At 37.9% G+C, this 25,024-nt stretch overlaps 1 protein-coding gene and 1 long non-coding RNA gene across 5 annotated transcripts; one reads left to right on the top strand and one right to left on the bottom strand.

Annotated features, from left to right (window-relative positions):
• Window positions 1-348: 348 nt before the first annotated feature.
• TUBGCP6 (tubulin gamma complex component 6) lies at window positions 349-24,703 on the top strand. 4 transcript variants are annotated; one of them, XM_069801955.1, is made up of 27 exons: window positions 349-431; window positions 1,185-1,992; window positions 3,487-3,650; window positions 5,045-5,255; window positions 5,774-5,947; window positions 6,990-7,111; window positions 7,441-7,516; window positions 8,013-8,122; window positions 9,987-10,078; window positions 10,176-10,315; window positions 12,027-12,176; window positions 12,839-12,920; window positions 12,998-13,086; window positions 13,265-13,380; window positions 14,055-14,193; window positions 14,283-14,399; window positions 14,650-15,958; window positions 16,370-16,425; window positions 16,683-16,875; window positions 17,273-17,441; window positions 18,795-18,936; window positions 20,068-20,262; window positions 20,530-20,662; window positions 20,897-21,110; window positions 22,227-22,426; window positions 23,262-23,424; window positions 24,224-24,703. In XM_069801955.1, exons 2-26 carry the CDS (start codon window positions 1,246-1,248, stop codon window positions 23,411-23,413), a joined length of 5,292 nt encoding a protein of 1,763 aa, XP_069658056.1. In that variant the 5' UTR covers window positions 349-431; window positions 1,185-1,245; the 3' UTR covers window positions 23,414-23,424; window positions 24,224-24,703. The 4 variants fall into 4 exon arrangements, with proteins under 4 accessions (XP_069658056.1, XP_069658057.1, XP_069658058.1 ...); XM_069801956.1 differs by lacking the exon at window positions 23,262-23,424 and having other exon boundaries at window positions 350-431; XM_069801957.1 differs by lacking the exons at window positions 349-431; window positions 1,185-1,992 and having other exon boundaries at window positions 3,582-3,698.
• LOC138688973 (uncharacterized) lies at window positions 8,431-9,969 on the bottom strand. The gene is made up of 2 exons (XR_011327774.1): window positions 9,069-9,969; window positions 8,431-8,957 (listed from the first exon to the last, which is right to left on the bottom strand). It is a non-coding gene; the product is annotated as an uncharacterized lncRNA (long non-coding RNA).
• Window positions 24,704-25,024: the final 321 nt, after the last annotated feature.

The following is a 25,024-nucleotide window of genomic DNA, read 5'->3' as shown; positions in this document are numbered from 1 at the left end:
TCTGGCACTAGCGTGTTGTTTCTCGTAAACGCAGCGACAACGCCGAAGGTGACCATGGCAGGAGTGGCTTCAAAGCCGTGAACTGTCCACACGGGCGGCTTACGCCTCGGCGGCTGAAGCCCTTTGCGGCAACGCTCCCTCCCGGGGACGCGGCGTTACCGCAGCGGCGCTGCGAGGCCCCGGCGGCCGCGGCGCCTCCCGCCCCTGCCTGCCCGTGGCCGCGCGCCATTTTAGGGACCACGGCACGCACCCGCCTTGCCTGGGGCTCCGTCCCGGGCAGCGGGGCCGGGCGGCCGCCCCCCGCCGCCGCCCGTCGCGCTCGCGTGACGTCGGCGGCCGGCGCTGAGGGGAGGGGAGGGAGGGAGGGAAGGAAGGAAGGAGGCGGCTGCGGCGGCGTCCCGCGCCCGCCGGCCCCGGGGGAGCCGGCCCAGGTACGGCGAGGGGCGCTGGGGAGCGCTGGGGCGGCGTCCGCCGGGCCCCCCCGGGCGGGGGAAGGGCGGAAGGGGCTGGGGGTGGCGGGGCAGCCCCGCGGGGCGCGGGGGTACGCGGGGGAGGCTGCTGGTGCTGCCGGCCGTGCCCTGGCGGGGGGCGAGGAGGGGGCCGGCGCGCCGTCCTCGGGGGTGGAAGGGCTGGGCCCAGCTTGATCCTCAGGGCAAGGCCCCGCGGCCGGGAGCTGCCCCGGGGTGGCGGCGGCGGCACCCCCCGCAGCTACGGGGCGGGTGCTTCAGAGCAGCCCCAGGGATGGCCGGGGCCGCGCCGGCCAGCCCTGCGCCGCCCGTCACCGTCAGCGCCCGCGTCTTCTCGCCCGCTCTCTGCGCGGCCCCGTGGCTTCTGCCGGGGGCACGGCGCGGGTGGGAGGGAGGTGGAGGATGTCTCCTGGGAAGAGCTCGAGCGGTAGAGCTTTTGGAGGTGTTCCCACGTGAATGCTGTATTAGACGGGGACAATCTTCTCTGTTCTATTTCGGTCTGCTGAGCAAAATCGGGCGCCTGCAATTAAGCTTGCACCACCATCACTTTGCTGGTGATCAAAGTCATAGTGTTATTTTTATCGCTTACGTCCTAAATACGTGCTAGGTCAGTTTTCTTCGCTCTCATTTTGGGCTGTCTCGGTTTAAGTTGAAGCGTACTCATCAGTTTCTCCTATACCTTACCAGTGTTTCTTCCTTTTCCGGTCTTTGTTCCAGGTCTTCGCATGAAACCAGAGACCCAGACCGTAACTGCTGTAACCTGACGATTTGATTTGAAATGGAGAGCATTACGCAGTTGTTCAATGATTTGTGTGAAGCACACTTGACAGGTTTGCCATGGAAGGTCCACCTGGGTAGGCGGAAGATCAGCAAGAGAAGGGCTAAGCAAAATCTGAAAAGGGTTGCTTATAATGCCCTGTTCATAAACCTTTTTCAAGACGAGGCTCGTAAGCTACAGTCAAACGTTTCCAGGCTTCCAGTGAAAAACAAAATTTTGATGCTCTCTTTCAACTTGAGAGTTGGTGGCCTAGGTGCTCAAGCGGATAGACTGGAGAGTCTTGTGGAGGAACTGGAATCAGCTGAATGCTTACCGTTTACTGAAGTTAATTCTGTCTTGGATCTCTTAGTACAGCTTGCTGGAACGGGTCCTCCTCAGCTTGTACCGCAAAAAAAGGACTATTTTCTGAACAACAAATACGTTGGGAGAAATGTCAAATATCAGGGTTATGATTATTATGATGTAAGCGTATTTGAAGCTGATATACAATCTCTAATAACAAACGAAGAATGTCAGTTCAATGACACAATTCAAAAGACACTTCAGATAATGGAGGCTGCACCTGGTACTGGACTCCCTGCCATAGGGTTGTTCTCACAGAACTATCCTGCTGGTGACAAGTTTGAGAAAGAAACACGGGTCTCACTCTTTGGTGCACTTGTCCATAGCCGTACGTATGATATGGACATCAAGTTGGATTTGCCACCAGTGCCTGACAATGCAGATTTGTCTGGACTTGCAATTAAAGTATGGTATCATTTGTTTTGGACTTAAGAGTGTGTGCATGCCTTCAATATGCCACTTTGAAACTCTAGTTTAAAATACAGGTAGTCTAATTTGTAATAGAAGCATGCAGTGTTGGAATTTAAGTGGAGCAGGGATCCTTTTCTTTGCTGAGAACAAGATAAGCTTTTTGGATACAGAGATGTATGACAATGAAAACCTTGGTCTTGTCTTATAACTGTGTAAAAAAAACATTATGTGGCCGTAGGCTTTATGAAGTTAAGCCATCAGCTATATCTGTGCCTTCCCCACCCTAGTAATCTTTTGCTTGCATTTTTGCCTGCTTTGCATATTGAACTCCTTTGCATTGTTGTTTACTTGTTACTGTTCAGCCTGACTGCATAAGCATTCCTGTCTGAATGTATGTGTTTTACTGTTACCTAACTTGTTGTATTTTCTTCTTGGCTTGTTGTGTCTTAAAACATTTTTTTCAGTTACTGTATTTCATTGGACCTCCTGGTTCCCACTGTCCTTTTACCTTTTCAGTGTGCACAGTTTCCATGTATCTTTTTTTCCCCTTTTGCTGTCCATTCTGTTTATTTTTGCTGTGTTTTATTCTCAGACGTACTAGTTAAACTTGTTGGGGTTGTTTTTTTCTTTCTTTCTATTTTTACTGTGAGTAGGTAGGTTTTTTATACTTCTGTACTTCTAATCCTCATTTTGTTCCCTCTACTTAACGTATGGATTGCTGTTGCAGTTCCCTTAACTCAGGGTCTTAATTGAAACTTCAAGGCTGACACATTAAAAAAGAAAACCCCTGTGCCATTCAGTGTGCATATATGGATGTAAGTTGTAACTCAGGGGAGGCAGAATCTTTTTGAGTAAGTGCTGTACTCTTTCAATCAGACTGGAACATTTGCGATTTCTTGAACAACATGCTGCTTTTTATGTGGGTGTGATTGTCTTTTACTAAAATTGAGTACTATTCTGCGCACACAACTTCTATTGAGTGGGAATTGAGGACGTGGCATATACCCTGTTAGGACAACTGCTGATTTTCTGCATGTGAATAAGCATAAGGGAAAGAACTATGTTAGTCATAGTTAACAAAATATTTACAAATTTGAAGAATTAGGGCCTGGATCATTTGCTCAAATGAAATACTGAGCAGTATGATTTTATTACTGTTACATATTGTCGAATATCCAGACCTTAGATTCTCAGTTTCTAGAGCTATGTGCTTACCAAAGGAGTAAGTTTCAAGTTTAACACCAACAAACTTAGTATATTATTTTAATGGTGATTGTTGGTTTATGTATAGGCATTAATACCCATAGAGAGTTATCAAACAAACAGAGTACTTACAGGAAAAACTTGAAATAGATATAAAGGGAGGGTGGCCGACACAGGTTGAGTCATGTAGAGTTGCTTGATCATGAGTGATAGCAGAATGTCTTTATTAGCATATGTTTCTTCAGTAAAATGTTTTCACGTATAACATTGAACTCTCTCTGACAGGTTCCTCAAAGTATAGACCAGTCAGAAGATGAGGGATTCCAGTCAGCATCCAATCTGACTCCTGATTCTCAGTCAGAGCCAAGCATGACTCCAGACATAGACTTGTGGGATGCAGTGCTTACATATGGACCCAGCAAACGAAGATGTTGGGAAAGAATTGGATAGTATGTGTCTGATGTTACTGGCAAACTTGCTATGCATCATATACAAATGTATGAAGGTGCATTTCATCTTAGTTCCAAATTACCTCAGTATAAATAGTGAAATGTGCGTATTTAATTCACAGAATTCAATATACTGCATTAATGATTGAGAAAGGAATAAAGGTCGTGTAATTTCAACAAACTAGTTCTTAGATTGCAGCTGTTTCATAGGATGAGATAAAATTATCTTTGTCAAAAACACTGAAGGGATTATGGGAACACTTTCTGTTTGTGTGAAATGCAATATTTTTCTAACTAATCTGATTTCTTATGCACTATTTCATTTATCTCAGTCTAAAATGATTCCATAATTTCAGTTTCAAAGGAGAAAGTGGTAGTTGTAGAGCACTAGAATAATTAAACCCCTGTCTCCCATTATTCTACAACAATGTACCAAACCAGAAATTATTATAACAGGTTTCTTGATGGTGTAGTTAGACTTGTAGTTCTTTTGGCGGTTGAGTAGAAGATGCATGTCCTGAGAGAGGGCTCAGCATAGCCCTGTTAAAGCTTCCTAGCTTCCCTAAATGGAAGAAAAAAAAAAAAGGCAGGTGTGGCAGGTACCTCCTTACATTCCTGATGGGCAGTGGTGTGCCTGATTCTTGGAGAAACTTTGCTGTGTATGTTTTCTGTAATTTTAAGTAATAATCTAGTGATGTGTCTGTTGCAGCATTGCACGGTGTTCTTTCAGCTCTGAGCCTGAGAAGCTCAGAAACTCAGAAGTTCCCTGATCTGATTTTTCAAAGCCCCTGTAGCACACTCTAGCTTTGTTCCTAGTACAAGACAGTTTTTCTTGCTACCATTTAGACTGTAAGGTTCTTAGAGTCAAATGTAGACCATATACCTGACAGCTTTCATGTAATACATGCTACTAGAATTCAGAATTTTTGGAAGAACTGGAAGGAGAAATTGTTTTGGAGGGGATAGTAATCCTCACTGGGAAGCCCTAAAATGTGTTAATACAAGTCATTATTACATTTTGAGCATATTGCTCTTTAACATATTTAAGCTTTAGTATTGCATGGACCCTGGAAATCTGGTATATATTGACCTCATTTTCCCAATGTGAAAACTGCATCAGGGAAGGCCACAAAAGCAGCTGGTAATTCTCTGTCGAGGTTTCTGTCTCTGAATTGATGTTCACATTACCTACCTATTTCTTCACTGTATTGAGTTTGGGCTACAGTTTCATTGACTGAATGGACATTCCCTTGAAAATGTACTATATTACTAGTAGCTTTTTCTGTGGTCAATGCTGGCTGTGTAAAATTCTGAAATGCCTTTTTTTTCTTTGGGAGATATATTTCCTTCTTTTCATACAATAACCCTGTAATGTTGTGTTTTCTCTGGCACAGCCCACCTGGTAAAAAAGAGGAACCGTATCTTACTGAAGCTGGGAGAGAAGCTTTTGACAAATTTTACAAACTTCGAGAAGGGGAATTGCAACTGTTTAGTAATACTGTACTTCAGCTTCCACAGCTTGTGCTAATGAAAGAACCTGAACTGGTTAAGGATGTCTTGAATGTGCTCATTGGTGTGGTATCCACTACGTTTTCGCTCAATCAGGTGTGGAAGATGTTTTAACTGCGCTTCTTAGTCGCATCTTTTTCTTTTTTTTCTTTGTAGAGGTTTCCTCTTCAATACATTTGTTTCTTTTGAAATCTTGAAGTTGTGGATACTGTTAAAAGTTGAATGTGACCTAATGGCAATAAGGCAGTGTTTATGTATTGCAATAATGATGTTATTGCAGTAGGCTAAGAGTATTTGTAGTCCTCTAAGTGAAAATAGGTTTATGAATACTTGAAAATAGATATGTAACTAGTTTTTTAGATTGGATTTTCTTTAAGGAATTAGATAATGAGTCTTATTCTGTATATTTGAAAATACCATTCACACTCCTGAAATTTTGCTACAATTTAATATGTTTATCACAGTGTCCTAGCTATATAGTCTCAGTCACCAGAGTATCTAAACTGAAAATCTGTCTGCTGTTATTTTTGTGTGTAACTGTTTGCTATTTTAAATCAGAATGCAGCTATGAAATATTTGAATCTGCCTTTTTTTCCTTCCCTATATCCTTTTAGGCTGCTCAGACATTTGTGATAAAGGAGGGGGTATATGTATCTGGAACTTCACCAGAGACAATGCACAACCTACTCTCGGAAGTTGCAGAGTATGGAACCTATTACACGCGACTAAGTCGTTTTTCTCTTCAGCCAGTTTTAGATTCTTCATACAGCAAAGGACTTGTGTTTCAGGTAAAACAATTGTATTAAATCATGTAGATTTAATAAGCCAGTTATCTCAGATAGAGAAGGTAACTTTGATTTTGTGTAAAGCTGGAATTTCTGCATTCCGCAAAACTGCTAAGCATTTTAAGTGTAATGCTCATCCCACATCGGCAGTGAACAGTGCCACTGTGTTTAAATCACAGCTCTGTGTGCCTAGGGCTTGCTTGCACTGAAACACATGATAAAAGGTTTTCATTACCTGAAGTGTGATGTTGTTCTGTTGAGGACTAAAGGAATATCAGTTTTAGATGTTTTAAAAACATTACATATTTATACATTAAGATGTATAAAATTAAATAAAATACAAGGACTTTCTTAATACAGTATGTATATATATAATATATATATTTAAAAACTGAAATAGAGAAATATGATACTTAATAGCTTTAATTACTTTTTCTCAGTTCAGAATTAAGTGCAAATTCTCCCTGTCAGTCCTCTGTATATTGTGCTGAACTGTACATACACTGTGTAATATCAGGTGATTTCATCTCTTTCTAATGCATAGAATTAAGTTAGGTTTGGTTGTGACAATGTATTCCTTCTGAATATTTGATTTACAGCAATGTTAATAGAAATTGAATAAGAAGGTCTCTCTCTTTGTCCTGTTAGCAAAAGTTCTAGATGAGTTTTTTCCATTATCCAATTTAGGCATGAAAGTAAGGAAACAGGTTTCCCTAGGTTCATACTATAGCTGTTAGAGAACGAGGAGCTCCCAAAGGGCAATTCAAAGAAGGTGAACCAAGATGCTTTATTATACTGTGCATGGGTACAGGCTCTGAGCATTGGATATATAAAGAGTATAAAGGAGTCATCTGGCTAATTTGAACGTCTGAAGCTGCATGGACTCTTACTTTCCCCTTACTTTAGTATACAAGTCCCTCTTACCTGCGTGTGCAAATTATTTTAGTGAAAAGTTTGTTTTCATGGTGATGCAATTGATGTGAGACATAGATAGACTATTAACAACTTTAACAGTAAGACTTTAAATATTTTCTGTTGATACTAGGCATTCACAAGTGGGCTGAGAAAGTATCTTCAATATTACCGAGCCTGTGTTTTGTCAACACCTCCTACTTTAAGTCTTCTAACAATTGGCTTTCTCTTCAGAAAATTAGGTCGTCAGTTGAGGTAAGAGAATAATACTAAACATTTAAGCTTTTCATAGCAGAAAAAATGCAATCTATTTCTTCATATACACTAAAAGACACAATATTACGTGGGCATTCTTACATAGTCTTTCAGTATTTTTCCTCTATTTTAACAGAAAGGTTTCTTTTTTTCTAGAAGATTCTAGGGAAAACATGTAAGGTCTTTATATTCAGTTTCTTTGTTATCCCTGTTATCATTCCGCTGATACAGTAGGGTTGTTGTATGATATTCAGCTTCAGCAGAGTTCATCACTGTGTTCTCAGACTTCTGGTTGAAATTGTTACATATGTTTTAATACTGTTTTTTAGGTACTTAGCTGAACTTTGTGGCATAGGAACAACAGCGCTGGGGATCAGTGGTGGAGCTGGTGCTTCATTTCCTACGGTGATAATTAATTTGATGTCTTTATGTTTGATTTGGGTTACAATGTTAATATTCTTCAAAATTAGGTAGGATTTTACATAAAAAATTTAGTGTTGGTCTCTCTGCTACCAAAGATATGACCTTGGACCTCTACTTACAATGCCATGATCCTTTCTCCAGACATTTTAACATTTGGAATTTTGTCCTTTGTTTTCAATTTCTAAAGTAAACAAAGGACCCAAAATAAGCCTTCCATTTCATTCTAAAGGAGATGTTTGTAGCAAGTCAAGTGAATCCAACTCTAAACATACCTGTTTCCCTTCAGTGACTTTAAAGTGACCTTGAGGTAACTAGCTCAGATAAAGTGATCTTAACTACAGACAGCTAGAGGAAGTGAGATGAATCCCATCTTCTGTGTTCAATGAAACAAGTGAAGCTGTATATTCATGAGTGTTTTGTTATTAAAGTTGTAGTGAAGTTTGTTGCCTAATATTAGAATATTTTTCAATTTTTTTAGGGTGTTAAATTGCTTTCGTATCTGTACAAAGAGGCCCTCAACAACTGTAGCAATGAACATTATCCAGTTCTCCTGTCTTTGTTGAAGACAAGCTGTGAACCATACACAAGGTGCGTCCATACTTTCTCTGCATAAATGTGTTTAAGAGCAGTTCTGAATTAGTAATCTAGTGAGTAACTCTGCTAATTTAACAATGACTTTTAACATTTTCAGAGAAGATAGAAGGTGTGGCTGTATCTGCAAAATAATATTAAAATTAATTAATTTTGCTGAATCCTTCTTTCCTTCTCTTTTCCAGCTCAGTAACAACATAAGGGTTTTATGTGTGACTAGATTAGTAAATAAATACATGTGAATAAGACTTCTTTCTTGCTACTGGTCCTGGAAATTCATACTGGAATATAAGACTTGGATAAACTTCTTTTTTTTTTCTTCTCATACTTCTAGTAAAATCCTGAAACTGGCAACTAACAGGTTTCTCTTGGTGTTGCACAAACTGGGAAAGTTCATGCTTATTTCCACTGTCTTTTTCTTGTGGGCTTTTCAGTAAGCAAAAATTAAAAAAAAAATAAAATCTGTTGTTCATTATGTAGATGTAACTAACTAACAATAGGAAGTAGAGTTCTTTGGATTGCAACAGTTTTGTTAAGCAGTGCACATCAATTTAGAAATTGTTAGTTTATAGACTTTTGAAGAGATGCTAATTTTTTTTAAATAGCTATTTAGAGGGATTATAGCTGTAGTCCATCATCAGTTTACAATGATACTTAATAGAGGTAATGGTACTAGAAAGAGAAAACCAAAATCTGTCAAAATGCTCAAATTTAATGTTCCTCCCATGGCCACCCTTCTTGTTTTTTCTTCCTTCTACATAAAATGTTCTTCAGAGAAACTTAATTTCAGATTTATCAGAAGACTCATTGAAATATCTTCACAGCTCCTGACCTGCAATTTATAGAAGGTAGTCACATTTCTGAAATACCAAGGGCAGGACGTCATGACATCACAAAGAAGCTAAAAAATATGAAAGTATGCTTACTAGTATGTGATACTTACAGCATTGACTCTTAAATTTGTTGCAAATGTCCATCGAAACATCAATCATATACAATCAGGGCTGCCATGGAGGGAGGCCTCCATTATCTGCAGAAAGTGTTATCCCACTCATTTATTAACCTGAAAGAAATTAAATTATGGAAGTTGTTGCTCAAATAAATCATAGAAGCATCAGATTGAACACTTTAAAAGTTCTTAACTTTTTACTTACAACCTTAATATTGGACAGTAGTTCCTGTGCTGAATGCTTCCTGTTTGTTACACTGAGCCAATGTCTAGAAACAGCGTTATTATTGCAACTGGTAAGAAAAAAAAGGATTAGCTTCAAGATGCTCTGAGCCTTTTTATCTATAGCTTCAGATAATTGTATTTTTTTATTTTTTCAGAAGTTTGGTTTCACACAGAGGAAATATGAAAAAGCATGAATAAATATTCCAAAATAGTATTTCTCATTATTGCACGTATATTAAAATTGTCTCTAGGTCCGGGGAAAAAGTGCTTGGTATTGCATCTTTGTTTTATACCTTTTCAGTTTCTCTTTGCTAAAGTTACCTCTCTTTAAAATTAATCCTTCCTTCTTATCTCTCCCTATGCTTTTGATGTGCTGCAAAGATTTCTAGAGACTTTTAATATATACTTAGTAAAAGATTGTTTTAATTAAGGCAATGTTCTTTCATCTCTAACTAATTGTCACTGCAATGTTCTATATAAACATGGTTTCTTTTAAGAAAAATGTAGAGACACAATCCTGTATGTACCTTTAAATATCAGTGTGACAGCACTTAATTGCTGTTTTTTTATCCTGCCTATAGCTTGTGTGTTTTGATGTTTTAAAGAATATACTTACTGTTTGGTTATAATAAAGTTGAGAAGGCGAGAGGATTGATTTTCAATATTCTACAATTATATTTTTTTTAGATTTATCTATGATTGGGTATACAGTGGTGTATTCAGAGATGTTTATGGAGAATTTATGATCCAGGTGAATGAGGATTATCTTTGTTTCAGAGGTACAGTATGTATATGGAGCATTTCTAATTTATATAATTTGTGCTGTTAATTAAATAATTAAAAACACATACTTTCCTCTTTTTGTTTGATATGTAGATAAACATTATTGGACTCATGGTTACGTTTTGATTTCAAAAGAAGTAGAAGATTGTGTCCCTGTATTTCTTAAACATATTGCTAATGATGTATACATATGTGGAAAAACCATAAACTTGCTGAAATTGTGCTGTCCTAGGGTAAGTTTTGGTTTGGTTCCTTCCTATTACATTGAGAAAATCATGTCTCTTCAGAACAAGTTTCTAGGTTTTTAGCAAGTTTGTTCCTTTATTGAAAACTGGTATTGCATAAGTAGGATGTTGATTCATGAAAAGCAATTAATTGCACTCAGATACTTGTGAGCTGATTATCCACTCTACTTGCTAACACCTCGCTGCAGAAATATAAATTTTTAACGGCATCAAATTTATCATATCCAATGCACGTGCTATATTTCTTATTTTCCTTTGTATTGAAAGCAGAAATGTTTTAGGCTTCCAAGCAAGTGCCTTCCATTTTTCACACAACTTACACTACTATGTTTTTGGTTTAAAGATGCCTCTCTTACCAGGTCTTGATTCAGTTCTGCACAGCTCTTGTATTTCAGCTGTATCACTACCTTTCCAAGAAGTGTTTAAATAGTTCTGCTTATTCATATTTTGCAGAACGAGTCTTGTCCTTGATAAGAAAACTATGTTAAAACTACTTTGTGTCTTCCCTCTTCTCTATGTATGTCTAACAATGGAACAACCACAGAGGTGTCTAAAGTCTATAGGCACTCTTTCCCAAGTAACTTGTATTCTCTTTCTTTTTAAGATCAGAGCCGCCCAGTCTTGACAGAGCTGAGCAGCTCAGTATCAGATATCTGGTATCAGGCATAAGCCTAATATCTCAAGTGAGATGACCCTCTGCTAGTTCTCCTGAGTCTGCGCTGATAAGCATTCTCAAACCATGACTCGGGTGTGCCAGTAGTACTGGGCTTTTTATAAAACAGTGTCGGCCATAATTTTCATTATAAATTACAGCTTTATCGGTCGCTAACAGTATCTTAATAGATAGAACATTCCCCCAAAATGTGGGGCACCCAGGTTCAATCATCTTCCATGTGTCTGAGAGTGCCCGTCACGTTTCATCCCTTTCCATGATAATGCCCTAAACAGCTGGCTCTTCCCTTTCGCGTAGCTGACACAGTCCCAGGAACATAGCTCTGGGCATCCCCTGTTCTGGCTCTTACCGGTAGACTGGGGAATCTAGTGTGAGCATGCTTATGCGCTCTTTTGTCTTTTTTAAAGCTGACTTACCTGTTTTCTGCCCTGAGTAGAACAGCTTCAGAGATTTAGGGAGGTTGAGGTGGAGCAGAAAGACCTAAGATACTTAGCTTAGAGAACAGGTACTCTGTGATGCGCAGTGGCCATGTTTTTGAGAGTTATGTCTTGTGTAGAGCTCTCTCCTGTAGGTATGTGTCATGTTCCAGACAGTTCCTGTTAAGTGGGGATCTGAGGCGGGTATAAGTGAACAAAACCTAACTTTTGATAGGAGAGATGCATTCAGCACTGAGTTACTCAGGCTCAATTAATTTGGATATTCAGAAAAGCAAAATTTTAGGCATTTAGAACATTACTAGTATAAATGTATGTATCAGATTTTAGATTCCTGTCCAATTCAGTGGGGAAGAGGGGAACCTTGAGAACTTGACCTGTGATCCAACTTCTGGAACATTATAACTCTGTCTCCTACTTTGAATTATATAAATGCAAAACCTGATGATATTATTAAAAATTTTAGATCCTGTGTGGAGGCTTGTTTCAGTATCTTGAATTGCTAGTTGCTAATTTAACAAAAAATATGTGAGTTCATATAACATTTTACAATTTTAAAAATGTATTTAAAAGAAAATTTCTCATTTTTCAGCATTATATATGTTGGTCAGATATACCTGTTCCCCGGATTTCAGTTATTTTTTCACTTGAGGAGCTCAAAGAAATAGAGAGAGATTGTGCAGTGTATGTAGGTCGAATGGAAAGAATTGCCCGGTACAGTTCCATTAGCAAGGAGGAAAAGGTAAATGAATAAAATAATAAAGACCTTATTGTTGGGATTTTTTTTTTTTAAATGCTCATTTTTTGTTTTTGTTATAACTTTGAAAGAATTTGTATTCATGGTCAGAATTTTTTCATTGGTCAATTGCTGTTTGAATTGTTACTGCAGAAAAAAAATTTATTTAATATAACTTTCTAAAGTATAGGTGGCGTGTTGTCATTTGTTGGCATTTTCATATCTTAAATGAGTTTTGGACTTCCATCTTAGTTCTTTGCAGCAGCAGATTTGCCCTCCTACTGAAAAGTACTGAAAAGATTGTTAGATTCTAATTTAACAAATGTGACAAGCTAATTAGTAACCAGATAAGACTCTTTTTGTAATTTGCATAGCTAAGTGGTTTTTTTGGAACTCTTTTAGTTATAAAGAGACTTCTGTCTTTCAGATGCCATCGGTGTAGTGCATATATCAGATGGATTTGGTTTGTTGTAAGGTCTGGAGTATTAACTTTCAATATTAATTTATAGACTTTCCATTTAATGAATTTCATTATTCAAATTTCTGTACTATAATTGTAGATTAATAACCATTATAAAGTGTGCACCTTTCTTTGCAAGACTGTATTTTCAAGTCTAAAATAGAAAAAATTCCCATCTGTATTTTTGTCTGTTTGGGGTTTTTTTCAGGATTTGCGCATGGAAATAGCCAAACAAGAATTAATTGTTCATGCTCGAGAAACTGCTAGCAAAGTACTAAAAGCCATTAATGGTAAGTTGCAGTGGTGTTTCATGTGTTTTCTGGTGGGTTTGTTAATGTAAACTAACAATATCTTTATTGTAATACAGATCGACAAATATCAGAACGAATGGCTTTGGATGCAAAGAAACGGGAACAGTTTCAGAAGCTGAAAGAGCAATTTGCAAAAGATCAAGAGGTATTTCTGTATGTTTCTAAAGGCCAACTATTTCTTAGGCAAATAATTGAAAGGATATCTTGACTTATTGTACTGAAGTTGAATGAATAGTTCATGGGGTACAAATAAGAACTTCTTGCAGATGTGTGCATTACAGCTGGTATTGAGAGTGGCTTTTAAGTGTTAAATATTTATGCAGCGTCGCCTTGCAATAAAGCAAGAGGAGATTGATGATGATTTTAGCTATGCCCGAGAGCTCAGAGAGAGAGAAAAAAGGCTGAAAGCTTTAGAAGAAGAACTGGAAAAAAAGGCAAGGTAAGTGTATCTGAGTAGTCTCCCAAAGCTTAGATACTCCAAAACCATCATAAAGACCTCAGGAAAAATTACTGCACAGTAAAATCTATGGTACTAGCAGTTCCCAGACATTGCTCTACAAGGGTAATGTTTGCAGTTAAAAGATGGATGTAAATATTTTCGGTAATCTATGAGCAATTTTGTGATTTATGAATGGTTAGTGGCCCCAAAATCTGGGACCCACTGATTTGCGCCAACCCTATCCAGTCTGGTTTTTGTTTTGATCAGAATTTCAGGAAAAAATTTAACTACATCTTCAATTAAAAGCTGAGCCCACAGCAAATATGGTCACATGTATGTCAAAGCAGAAGTAAAAAGCAGATGGAGGAGTTAGACTGATAGTTATCTGAATTGTTCTTGTTGTGCATCTAGTTGTATTTCACTTTCTTCTGTTATATCTAAAAATACTTAGGATAAATGAGTGACCTACTAAGAATAGTTATAGAAGTACATATTGACTAAGAATACAGTCCTGTTTTCTCCACTGTTTCTTCTCTGTGATTGAAGCCTATGGCTTCTACTTTTAAAAAATTGCTTTTTAGTTCTGAAGTGCTAAGAGGCCTTATTCTTTAGAAGGGAAGATGAAAATCAGTATGCTAAAATCTTAACTTAGCTTTATTTTTACCTTCATTTAGGCAAGAATTAATTGACCATTATAGCAAACTTTCTGATGATGCAGCCCGTAGGGAACAAAGAGCGTTATGGAAAATCCAGCGACACAAGTTGGAAACAGCCCGTCTTAAGTTTCTGTTAGAAGATCAAAAACGCATTGAGGTATCTTCTGGAAAGATTTAAGAAATGTAATTTAGAAAATTTGGTACTTGGTACTTTAAAACTTCTGGTTTTGTCATTTTTACTTATAGGAAATGCTTGAAAAACTTCCAGATGGAAACTACAGGAGAAAATTAGATATTATTCCTTATAAAGAGTGCCAGCTGGCTTTAGATAAAAACCCTGTTGTGAAAGATCCACATTCACAGGTGAGTTTATTTTCTTACATAAACTCCAGGTTGCTGTTCCAAGTCTCCCTCAAGGGAGTTGATTTCATGGTTCATTTCAGTTCAGTAAACACAAGGTTCACTGTAACAGCAGGGTGAGTAGTTACCACATTATTTGTAGTACATCTGAAAAATTGGAAAATTTTAAATCTTATATGTAATCAAGTGGTGATCTAATAAGTAGCTTGATTATGTGACTAGCCATACAGTGTAATAATTATTTCTTTTTTAGGTGTCATCTCTGAAACCTCTGCATTCTAGTGAGACAGTTGGCAGAAAAGAATCTGAGCCTGGACTGGAATATGCTACTTCTGCTGACAAAGCACTGCCCATGCCAGAGCTGACAAGTAGTAATGCTGATCAGCATTTTCAGCCTAAAGCAGTAGGATCTGAAAGCAGTCTCCAAAGTTCAGAGAAAGCGTGTAGTCCTCTATACAGTGCTGATTCCTTGCCTGAATCCAATGTGAATATAGAAGATTTCTTATCAAAGCCACAGGATGAACAACCTGTTGCCATTAGCATACAAGGATCTTTGCTAGATGAAGCATTCAGAAATATTAACTCAGACCTTTCTGAGACTTCTCAAGTAAGTGAAAATCAGCCTGTCTTGAAAGGAGCACTGGAAGAAGACAATGCACTATTGCATCAGCAACAGGAGTATGATTTTAATACAGTTCTCAGACCATCTGCAGCTTGGCAGGGACATGTTAGAGTTGGAGAAAATGTATTTGATGTGGAGTTTAGAAGGCCTCGGTGGAACATTCATGGACATGCATCTGATGCCAACATTAGAGTGGGAGAATATGTACCTTATGTGGACACTTACCAGCCACATTCAAGTCCTTATGGGCATTCTTCAGACTCCCATATAAAAATCAGCAGCTATACTTCTGAAGTTGAATCTATCCGACCCCGGTGGAATATTCATGGGCATGTTTCTGAAGCTCACATTAAAATTGGGGAATATGCATCAGAGGTAGAGCCCTCAAGGCCTAGGTGGAACATTCATGGACATGCTTCAGAAGCCAATATTAAGATTGGAGAGTATGTGTCAAATGTAGCTCCTACAAGGCCTCGATGGAACATCCATGGTCATGCATCTGATGCCAATATCAAGATTGGTGAAAACGTGTCAGAGGTGGTCTCAGCTAGACCTCGTTGGAACATCCACGGGCATGCTTCACAGTCGCACATCAAAATTGGAGAACTGGTTTCAGATACAGAGCCTTTGAAATCTCGTTGGAGCCCGTTTGGTCACGCATCCCAGTCAAGCATCCAAATAGGGAAGTGGGCCCCATCTACAGAAAATGATCCAATACCTCATCGAAAAACCATTTCTGGTCCTTCTGACTCCACGGTTCAGACACTTCTGTACAGTGAAGAATTACCTCCTGCTGAAGGAAGCAGAAAGGAAGCAAAAACGTCACAAGTTAAGGAAAAGACTTCACCTCAGTCACAGTCATCTGACAGTGTTCCAGTCTTTCCTGATGCTAATATTAAAGATGACAAAAAAGAAAATACAATGAAAGAGAAACAAGAAGGTAAAATAAAATTAAGTTTATTCAGTCAGCATTTAAGGGCTCATGAAAGTAACTGTAAATGTTTGTGTTCAAAATGGATACTTATTACTTAATTTCTTGCATAACTTTTCCGACACTGTTAGAATTCAGAGGAAACAATTTGAGCTTAGTCTTGTTTCCTATATACAAGAAACAGCATTAAAAAAATTCTAGTCTGAAATTTTGTGAAACGGGACCTCATGTGATCTTGAGTAGAGAACACGCATAAAAGTGTGTGAGTGGGACTGTGGGGAGGGACTGTTACTGGGGTGGTTGTTTCTGTGATAGTCTGTAGAGAAATTTTGAAGAACTTTGGGACCAGATCTGAAGTATGAACTCAGTATTATAAGCAGGTCTAAGTAAATGCTGTCTTTAATTTACTTGTGATTGCAGTAATTCCAAATGTGGTCAACAAGGACCCTTGTCCAGATTCCTCACAGAGCTTACAGGTAGGAAACAAAGTAGTTGTCAAGACGACTTCCTTTTCCTTCGAAGTATTAAACACACTGGTAGTTAAGGTAATACATTTCTGTCCTAATCTAGTAATCACTGTAATACCATCTTGTTTTTACACGTCAGAAAAGTACAGGTGAGTAAGCTTTTTTATTTTCAGTTGGAACAACTAGTCAGTTACGTGTAAGAACACATTACGTGTGAGTAGACAAAGCCAGAATCTCTCATAAAATTTGTCCATTTTTTGTTTTAGGCAGAAGAACCTGAAAACGCAATTCCACAAGATATTGTGCCTCAAGAAACTTTACCTTCTGAAGCTAATGCTCTCAAGATTAAGGAGGAGGAAGGGGGAGAGGAAGATACATGGAAGAAAGAACAAGCTTATTTGAAAGCCTTATCGGATCAGTATTGTATTGAAAAATATCAAGACAGTTATGATTTGATGTGTGAGTAAAACTGTTGGAACAGTAGATCAATAGAAGATGTGGTAAACTTGAGCAAGAAAGCTGAGTCCCAGAAAAAATACCCAAATTACCAGTAAATTACCAATATTATGAACTGCAGTAACCAAACAGTTTGCTTCTAGGCACAAAGATGAGAAATACATTTTGACACATCACAATTTTCTAACGTAGAGGGGTTTGTAGAGTTTAATAGAAACAGATTATCAAATTGCTTAAATATACTAAATACTATGCTATATATTATAAATACATATATTTATATACCATATATAAATATTTATATTTATTTATATACTATATATAAATGCTATACTGTATATTATATAATAAATATATAAAAATTGCTTAGCTTACAATGTTTATATATTTTTAAATTTAGCAGAACTACCAGTTTCTCATCTCTTGCATCATGTGATACCAAGATCGTACACTTTTCCTGTGGATCCTATGGTACAGTCAGCAACAGATGAAACGGCTGTACAGCTCAGTGAGCTCCTATCTCTGCCAGTGCTGATGAAACGTTCTATTACTGCTCCACTTGTATCTCAGTGAGTATTTGTTAGAAATAATGAATCCATAATTGAGCAATTAACGTCATGTTCTTTATTAGTTCTTTTTTGAGACAAGAGTTGCACATAGATCTGTTCTCTTAAATTTTCTCTTTGCTCCCAGAAGTGGTTCAATGGATGGTCTGTTACTAACTAAAAAGTTTAGATTTACTATAATTAATAACATAAACTTACATTTTTATGTGCAAATTAAAAATTGAAGGTCTATTTGAAATACAAGGGCCTGGAGGGAAGTGTTTGCTCTCAGACTTGTGGATTACGCTGCAGTGGTTTTGACACCATTGGTTTTCTTGTTCTTTTAAAAAGAAGGTGTATTATTTATAATGTTTGTGCTAGTTTTTATTTGGCAGATGAAAGATAAGGAGAAAAAAAAAAGAAAAATCTTTTGATTATGTGAAAGCTCATGCATATTGATCAGGATATATTTTATATTTCTAAGGGAACTCCAGCTTCAAGGCTGTTTGGAAGTTTAACAGAAGCTGTTCTTGTTGCTATTGGAATATATAGAGAAACCCTACATATGTTGGACCGTTTTAGTAGTCTGTCTAATGGTATTTTAAAGAAAAGGTTTTGTTATTATGTACAAGATTGGCTTCTGTCATGAAAAAAGTTATTCGCAGATGTGTTGAAATGCTTCCTGTTTTAGAATGTACTTTCTTGTAAGTTTGGACTTCTATTTACTAACTGAGTATGCTATACTCAAAGTTTGGTGTAGTATAGAAAGACGTAATTATCTAACTTAGTTTTAAACATCCAGATGGGCTACCAGAATAATTTGTATGCAGTTTCATGTATTCAGCAAAGCAAAATAAGTGAGCCTGAGTTGTGTGCTGGCAGAATTAGCCTATCCCTGATATGCAAGTTAAATTATTTAAAGCTAGCTTGAATACCTACACTATACTGCAAACTGTAGTATAGATCTGCCCTAAAGATCTAGTGTCAGAGCTTTACTAATTAGGATATTCTTCTCAGGGATTTGATAGTCTTTCTTAATCTGTTTATGTAGGTGACAGAGATAAGACAGAAGGTTATTGCTAAAATGTTGCTTCAGGCCCACCAGCATGTTCCAAAGATCATTATATGTAGCCGGTCTTAAAATACTTCCCCAGTACTGTTTAAAGCCCAGTTATGTGAAGTGGTAGGTTTTAATTCTGGTATATTCTGGATGAAGATTTTTTTTGTCTCATTTCTTTTGCTTATGTGAATATCATCCTGTCTTGGATATCAGAGTTAAGTACTGGAGCATTAATCTGATGTAACCACAGCTGAATGTTAACAGTAAGGAAGGAGTTGCTTGTAAGAATAATACTTTTTCTTTGTTTTTATTCTTAGTGTTTCTCTTGTGAACAAAGCAGTAGTTGATTACTACTTTGTGGAACTGAATGTAGAGAAGCATTTTGAAGCGCTGAGACATTTTTTGTTAATGGAAGACGGGGAGTTTGCACAGTCGCTCAGTGACCTGTTGTTTGAGAAGGTATTTGCTTTGTTGTCTTAACCCTTGTTTTTGGGTTGTCTGTTTTAGCTTGATACCTCTGGATTAATTTGGAAGGGAATGAAGGAATGGCGTGAATTACAATCCTGGCTTGTGCCGTTTTCGTCTTTTGTGCCCTGCAGAGAAGTCTTGTAGCAAGGAACTCTGTTAACATTTTAAGGACTGAGGCAAAAGAAGGTCTTTGCTCAGGAGGGATGCTCATACCCAAGGCATTCCCAAGGAAGAGAGTAATATTTCCTACTGCTAATCCCAGCCATAGAGAGAGTACAAGGATTTGGCACATTGAGGAGGATAATTTCAAACTTTGACAGATAAGCAGTCGTGGAAGGGTACTTCACTCTTTTGTGTGAAAACTGCTGCACTGTTGCTGTGTCCCCTCCCATCTGCTGGCAGCAAGGCTGGAAGAGCCTGTTGCCATTTGCTAAAATCCAGTGGAAAGGCCTGTGTTGCAAAATACCTACTCTTACCTCAAATATCCTATAGAGCAGACAGGAGGGCATCTGAAGAGAGTGCTGGGCCCTCTGTTGAGACAGTATTTTCATGGCTTACCCTTGTGTTTGTGGGGAAGACAGCAAGGTAGGAAGGATAGCCTGGGTTAATGTAGCTGGTTGCCAGTGGAGATACGTGGCTGTAGGATAGTTAGTGCATTTCTCTGAATCCTAAGAATGCTTTAGCCCCAACTAGGGAAAGCACTTGGGGATTTAGATTTGATGAATAGCTTTATTTGTAAACCTCCAAGGGTGCCGAGTTGATGAGATAGGCAGATTGGAGTCAGATAATATCAGTCCTGTCACTGGCTTTCTGCCCCACTAAAGCCTGTATTCCCTGCACTAGGGATTTGTAGCATCTTCTGAACCACAGCAAACTGCAGTCCAACATACCAAATTAAATCAGTACAGGTATGAGATTACTTTCATGCTGTGAAGAGCAAATCATTCAGAAGTTGCTTGTTAGGCTGTTTATGCATCCCTATGGCAGAAGTAGAAAATTCCAGTCAGAATGGTGGAGCCAGGCAGGATAGTTACCACTTTACCATTCTGTTTTAATTTACCTGTGTTCAGGAGCCAAGACTTTTTACTAATTCTGTGTAATTATATTTTTTTTTACCCCTAGCTTGGATCAGGACAAACACCTGGTGAATTGCTGAATCCACTGGTTCTTAATTCTATCCTAAATAAAGCATTACAGTACAGTCTTCATGGTGACACCCAGCTTGCTTCCAATCTTTCTTTTGCCCTCAAGTATCTTCCAGAAGTGTTCAAGCCCAATGCACCGGATGCTCTGAGTTGCTTAGAGCTAAGGTACAAGGTAAGAAAGCATGGAGAAAGGTAGAATACTGCAATTATACTGTGGTTCTTACAGACCATGGTAGAGTGAATACGTTCTTAATAATGGAATAGCTTTAAGAATGGAGTAAAAAAATTGTGTAACGGAAATTACAGGATTTACTTACCCTAGCCATTGCATTACATTATTACAATACATATATTAATTTGTATGTCCCTGAAATACTTGTATCTGAAATATTCTTATAATTTCTAAATATAGTATGATCAGCACTGTTATTTCTTTAAGGTTGACTGGCCTCTGAACATTGTCATTACTGAGAGCTGCATGAATAAATACAACAAGATCTTCTCCTTTTTGCTTCAGCTGAAGCACATGGTGTGGACTCTCAAGGATGTTTGGTTTCACTTAAAACGCACTGGTAAGTATAATAAGTGAACTAGAGAGCGTCCTGTTTAAAATGCTTTTAGTACCCTGTGCTAGCCAATTGCTTATAAACAGTCATGTCAAGCTGCAAAAGCCACAATTTTTTAAAGAAACTTCCTTGGCATTTCAAACAGACTCTACTAACAGAAACCTTCATTTCTTTAAAAACTCTGATTTTAGACAGTCTCCATGGGTGCTGATGATAATATATTTCTGTTTTTATTTTCAGCTTTAGTGAGTCGTGCATCAAATTCTGTTCAGTTTCGACAGCTCCAGCTGTATAAACATGAAATGCAGCATTTTGTGAAAGTTATTCAAGGTTACATTGCTAATCAGATTCTTCATGTTACATGGTGTGAATTTGGAAACAAACTGTCTTCTGTAGGCAACCTGGAAGAAATTCATAGAACACATGCTGAATATCTCAACAAAGCAATCTTCAGGCAAGCTACCATACTTATTTTTACTTCAGATATTTAAGTTAATGGAACAGCCAGTCTAGCCTAACGTATTTGTGCAAAACTGATTTCTGCCTGAACACACTAAGTAGTCTTTACATATGAAAGTGTTCTTATGTAAGAGAAACAAACTTCATGGCACACTGAGGCCCATACTTTAATGCTTTTCTTCAGCTACCCATCCTCCTCATTTCCCCAGACTCCTTGGTGTTGCCTCCAGCTCCAGTTCACCCTGCTTCTGCAAGCTTTAAGTCTACTAAGACAGCTCTAACCTGAAGACTAGGGGCACACTTGCCACAGTTCTATTTTTCTTCACCCCATCCTTAGCATAGCCTTTGTAAATTAACGCTGTTTCATTCAGCATGAGTAGTGTGCACAAGTAAGCCTAGCTGAAGGATTGTAAAATGCTTCTATACATTGTATATGCATTTAATATATGTGCAGTGAGGAGGACTGGACTTTGAAGGAACAAATGTGACCTGATGCCTCTGTCCAAATTTATGAGCAGTGCAAGAGACATCTGTCTTTTAGGAATCACAAGCTTTTAGCCCTTTGGTTACTGTGTATGAGGCAGAAAGTGGTGTGAATAAGAGAAGAGAAGCTAGGGTTTATCTGTTTTTTTTCTTAAAGAGCATACACTGGAATGATAAAGTGGGGAGATGGGGGGAGAAGAGATGATAAGAAACAGAAATTATAAACAAGAAAATAAATCTGTGCTTTCATGTCTCTCTTTTTCAGTTTTAATTAGAAAAAACTTGCCTAAAGTTGCTGTTTGGATACCAGGTGATGGGATGAGAGGGGATTAAAGTTTTTAATTGTTGATTTAAAGTTGATAATGTTTTTAAATGTCATCTGTTTTGCAAATGCAGATGTCATTCTAGAAATGACCAGTGCAAATACCAGTTTCTTGGAAGAGCAAGCAAACTTAGGTTTAGGCACCTTTTTTAAAATTACCATTACAGTTGGCTACAGTCTCGTGTTTGTTTTTTTTTTTAAGCAATTAAAGAGGAAACCTAAAGGATTATCACCCCTTTGTATTTTTTTTTCTACAAGCAATAAATTATGTCAACTACTTTTCTGAAGTTGTTTTTGTTCTGTTAGGGGTCTGTTGACAGAGAAGGCAGCTCCTGTGATGAACATTATACATAGCATCTTCAGCCTTATTTTGAAGTTCCGCAGCCAGCTGATCTCTCAGTCATGGAGCTTTGATGCAGGGAAGCAAATGGCTGTTCATCCCAACTTTGGTCTGATGCAGCAGTCATACAATACCTTCAAGTACTACTCCCACTTCTTATTCAAAGGTAAGAAATTGCATAAATTCTAGATAGGAGAAAAAGTCAACTGAAAACTGAAAAAAATTACAAAGAGGTTTTGGAAGTATAACGTAGTAGTAGGAAGATGTACGTACTTAGCATGTGTTAGAAAATGTAGTTCCCAAATGAAAACTGCATTATTGTGGTTTGCAAAGATCTGCATATCCATCAATTAAAACATCCACACAAGAAATCTAACAGATATCCCAAAACTGACCATAAGTTTTTGCTAATTTGCAAAATAAGTATTTGGTATTTAGCTCTATGTGTGTGCTTACATTTTTCTTTTCTCTGGAATTGAGTTCTGGAACTTTTTATTGGCAGCAATGATAGTTAGATACCACTTACAAGTAATTTTAGATATAACTGCATTAGTTCAGTATTACCATTGTTACAAGATTTGAAAGTTCTAATTCCCGTGTTGGACTAAAACTCAGAGAGCCTCCTAGCACTAACTGGAGCTTATATCCAGTGCTCCAGGCAAGTGTTTTTCAACTGCACACATCATTTACCAAATGTTCTTTCCTTTAACGTGATAAAATTTCTTCTCACTGTCAGCTTACCCTATAATGTGAAAAAATGGTTATCTGTCTTTCCTCTCCATTTCCCTTTCAGATCTTGCTGGTGTTTTTAGTACAAGTTACTTATCCTTCTCCTGAGTACAAAGGTGGTTCATGGGGTTTGGGTTTGTTTTTTGGTTTTTTTTTGAAAACCCTTAACTCCCGAAGGAAGTACAACTGTTTTCCTTAGATCTATTTTTCTAGAATATTTTCTAGTCAGACTATATTCTTCAGGAAATGAGCTGCCCTTTTTATTCTTTAAGGGTGTCCAAAAATGGTGTCAAAGGACCAAACCCAGATATTTCAGGATGAGTTAGAATGGCTGCTTCCAAATTCTACAGGAAGGCAGAACACCTCTGGGAGCCACCTAAGCCCATACTACGAGATCTATGGTTGCTTCATGGACAGAGATTAATAGACCATTCCGTAAGGAAATTTGCTGAGTGACCTAGTTCTTTACACCCTCTTTATTAAGCACTACAAAACAAATGTGTGCTTGTTCATCTACACTTGTACCTTCAGTCACCGTGTATTGTAAAATGCCCTCTTTCACAATGGGTTGATCCGGAATCCATTGAAAGCCAATACAAAGCAGTCTGGACTTCAATGGCTTTGGCTCAGGCCCTAACTTCTAACTATACACTTTCCCTTCTTCCTTGCATGTTACTACTGCTTGCTAATTTCCTTTATATTAGTGCATGGGATGTTTATGAGCTTAGGGAGTTTCTATTGCCTTTTTTCCTTTGTTATTAAGGATGTTTGGAGCAGTCAGTTTGTTCATTCATAGAGCTTGAGGGGTTTGTCCCAGGAATTTCTCTTTGGTTTTCTCTCTCACAATGGACTTTGCTCAAGAAAACTTCAGCAGAGATTCTTCTTTCACAGAGGTCACCAGAGGACCTAAACATGCTTCCTGGTCAGTTGAAATTATGATAAGAACACATGGTCTTTCTGTGAAAGCAACTTGAGAAAACATTTCCTTATTAGAATAATACAGTTTCACTTAGAACTGACACGTAGTCTTTCTTTTGCATCTTATTTATTTGAAATACTTTGTAATTCCAGAAGGAGATACTGGACCTTTTTTATGCAAAAATACAGATTTTTCTATTGTCTTCCAATTTCTGCATTAGGCTTTTTTTTTTTTTTTAATTAAAATGCACAGATACTGTCAAGGCTGACTTCAGAATATGAATCTTAGTTTAAGCTTATTTTGTTTTTCTTCCAGTGGTAACAAAGCTTGTAAATAGAGGATACCAACCACATTTGGAAGACTTTCTACTGCGAATAAACTTTAATAACTACTACAAGGATAACTGAACTCTACAGAGTAAGGATTGCTGATAGCATGGTAAACCAGAAACAGATAAACCTATATGCTTATGATTTATAGAAGCTTATGCAAATGATATGCAAGAGGCATTTTTCTTCAGTGAAATAACCTGCCATCTAATAGCTTGAAGAATATAACCACCACATACAGAGAATGATGCTTCTTAAAAGCCACCGCACCTACCAGTTGTTTGATCTGCTGAGAATTGATGTTGTCATTATTGCAAAGATAGAAAAGCTGAGTGCCTGGTCTTAACAGGGGCGACAGTGCAAAACTGTATATCTGTGAATGTGTAAATGTTGTATTTTCAGTGTTGTGAATTTCCTCCAATGTAAATATATGTATGTGAAATAAATTAACAGATACTTTCTAAAACTGTTGAGAGATGAGTATGAAGTACAAATGTCCAAAGTATCTATTTATTTGATGTGTTTTATTCAAACTGATATTAATTCTCAATCTAAACTTGATAACTAATTTCTTCAAGGCCATTAGTGGAAGAGGGCATGATAAAAACACATGATATGCATTAAGGAGACCTGCTAGGAGATACAGTATTTGACTATTCAAGCACTTGGTAGTAGTTGAATCACTTGTGCCAAACTTAGTTTCCTTATCCCTCATTTAAGCTGTGCACCTTATTTTGTGGTGATTATGTAAAAAACCTAAACCAGAAATTGAGCATCACTAAAGTGA

Source organism: Haliaeetus albicilla, chromosome 14 (genome assembly GCF_947461875.1).
Source record: "Haliaeetus albicilla chromosome 14, bHalAlb1.1, whole genome shotgun sequence".
Taxonomy (NCBI): Eukaryota; Metazoa; Chordata; class Aves; order Accipitriformes; family Accipitridae; genus Haliaeetus; species Haliaeetus albicilla.
Note: the sequence above shows the minus strand (reverse complement) of the source record. Positions and strands in the feature narration are given on the sequence as shown.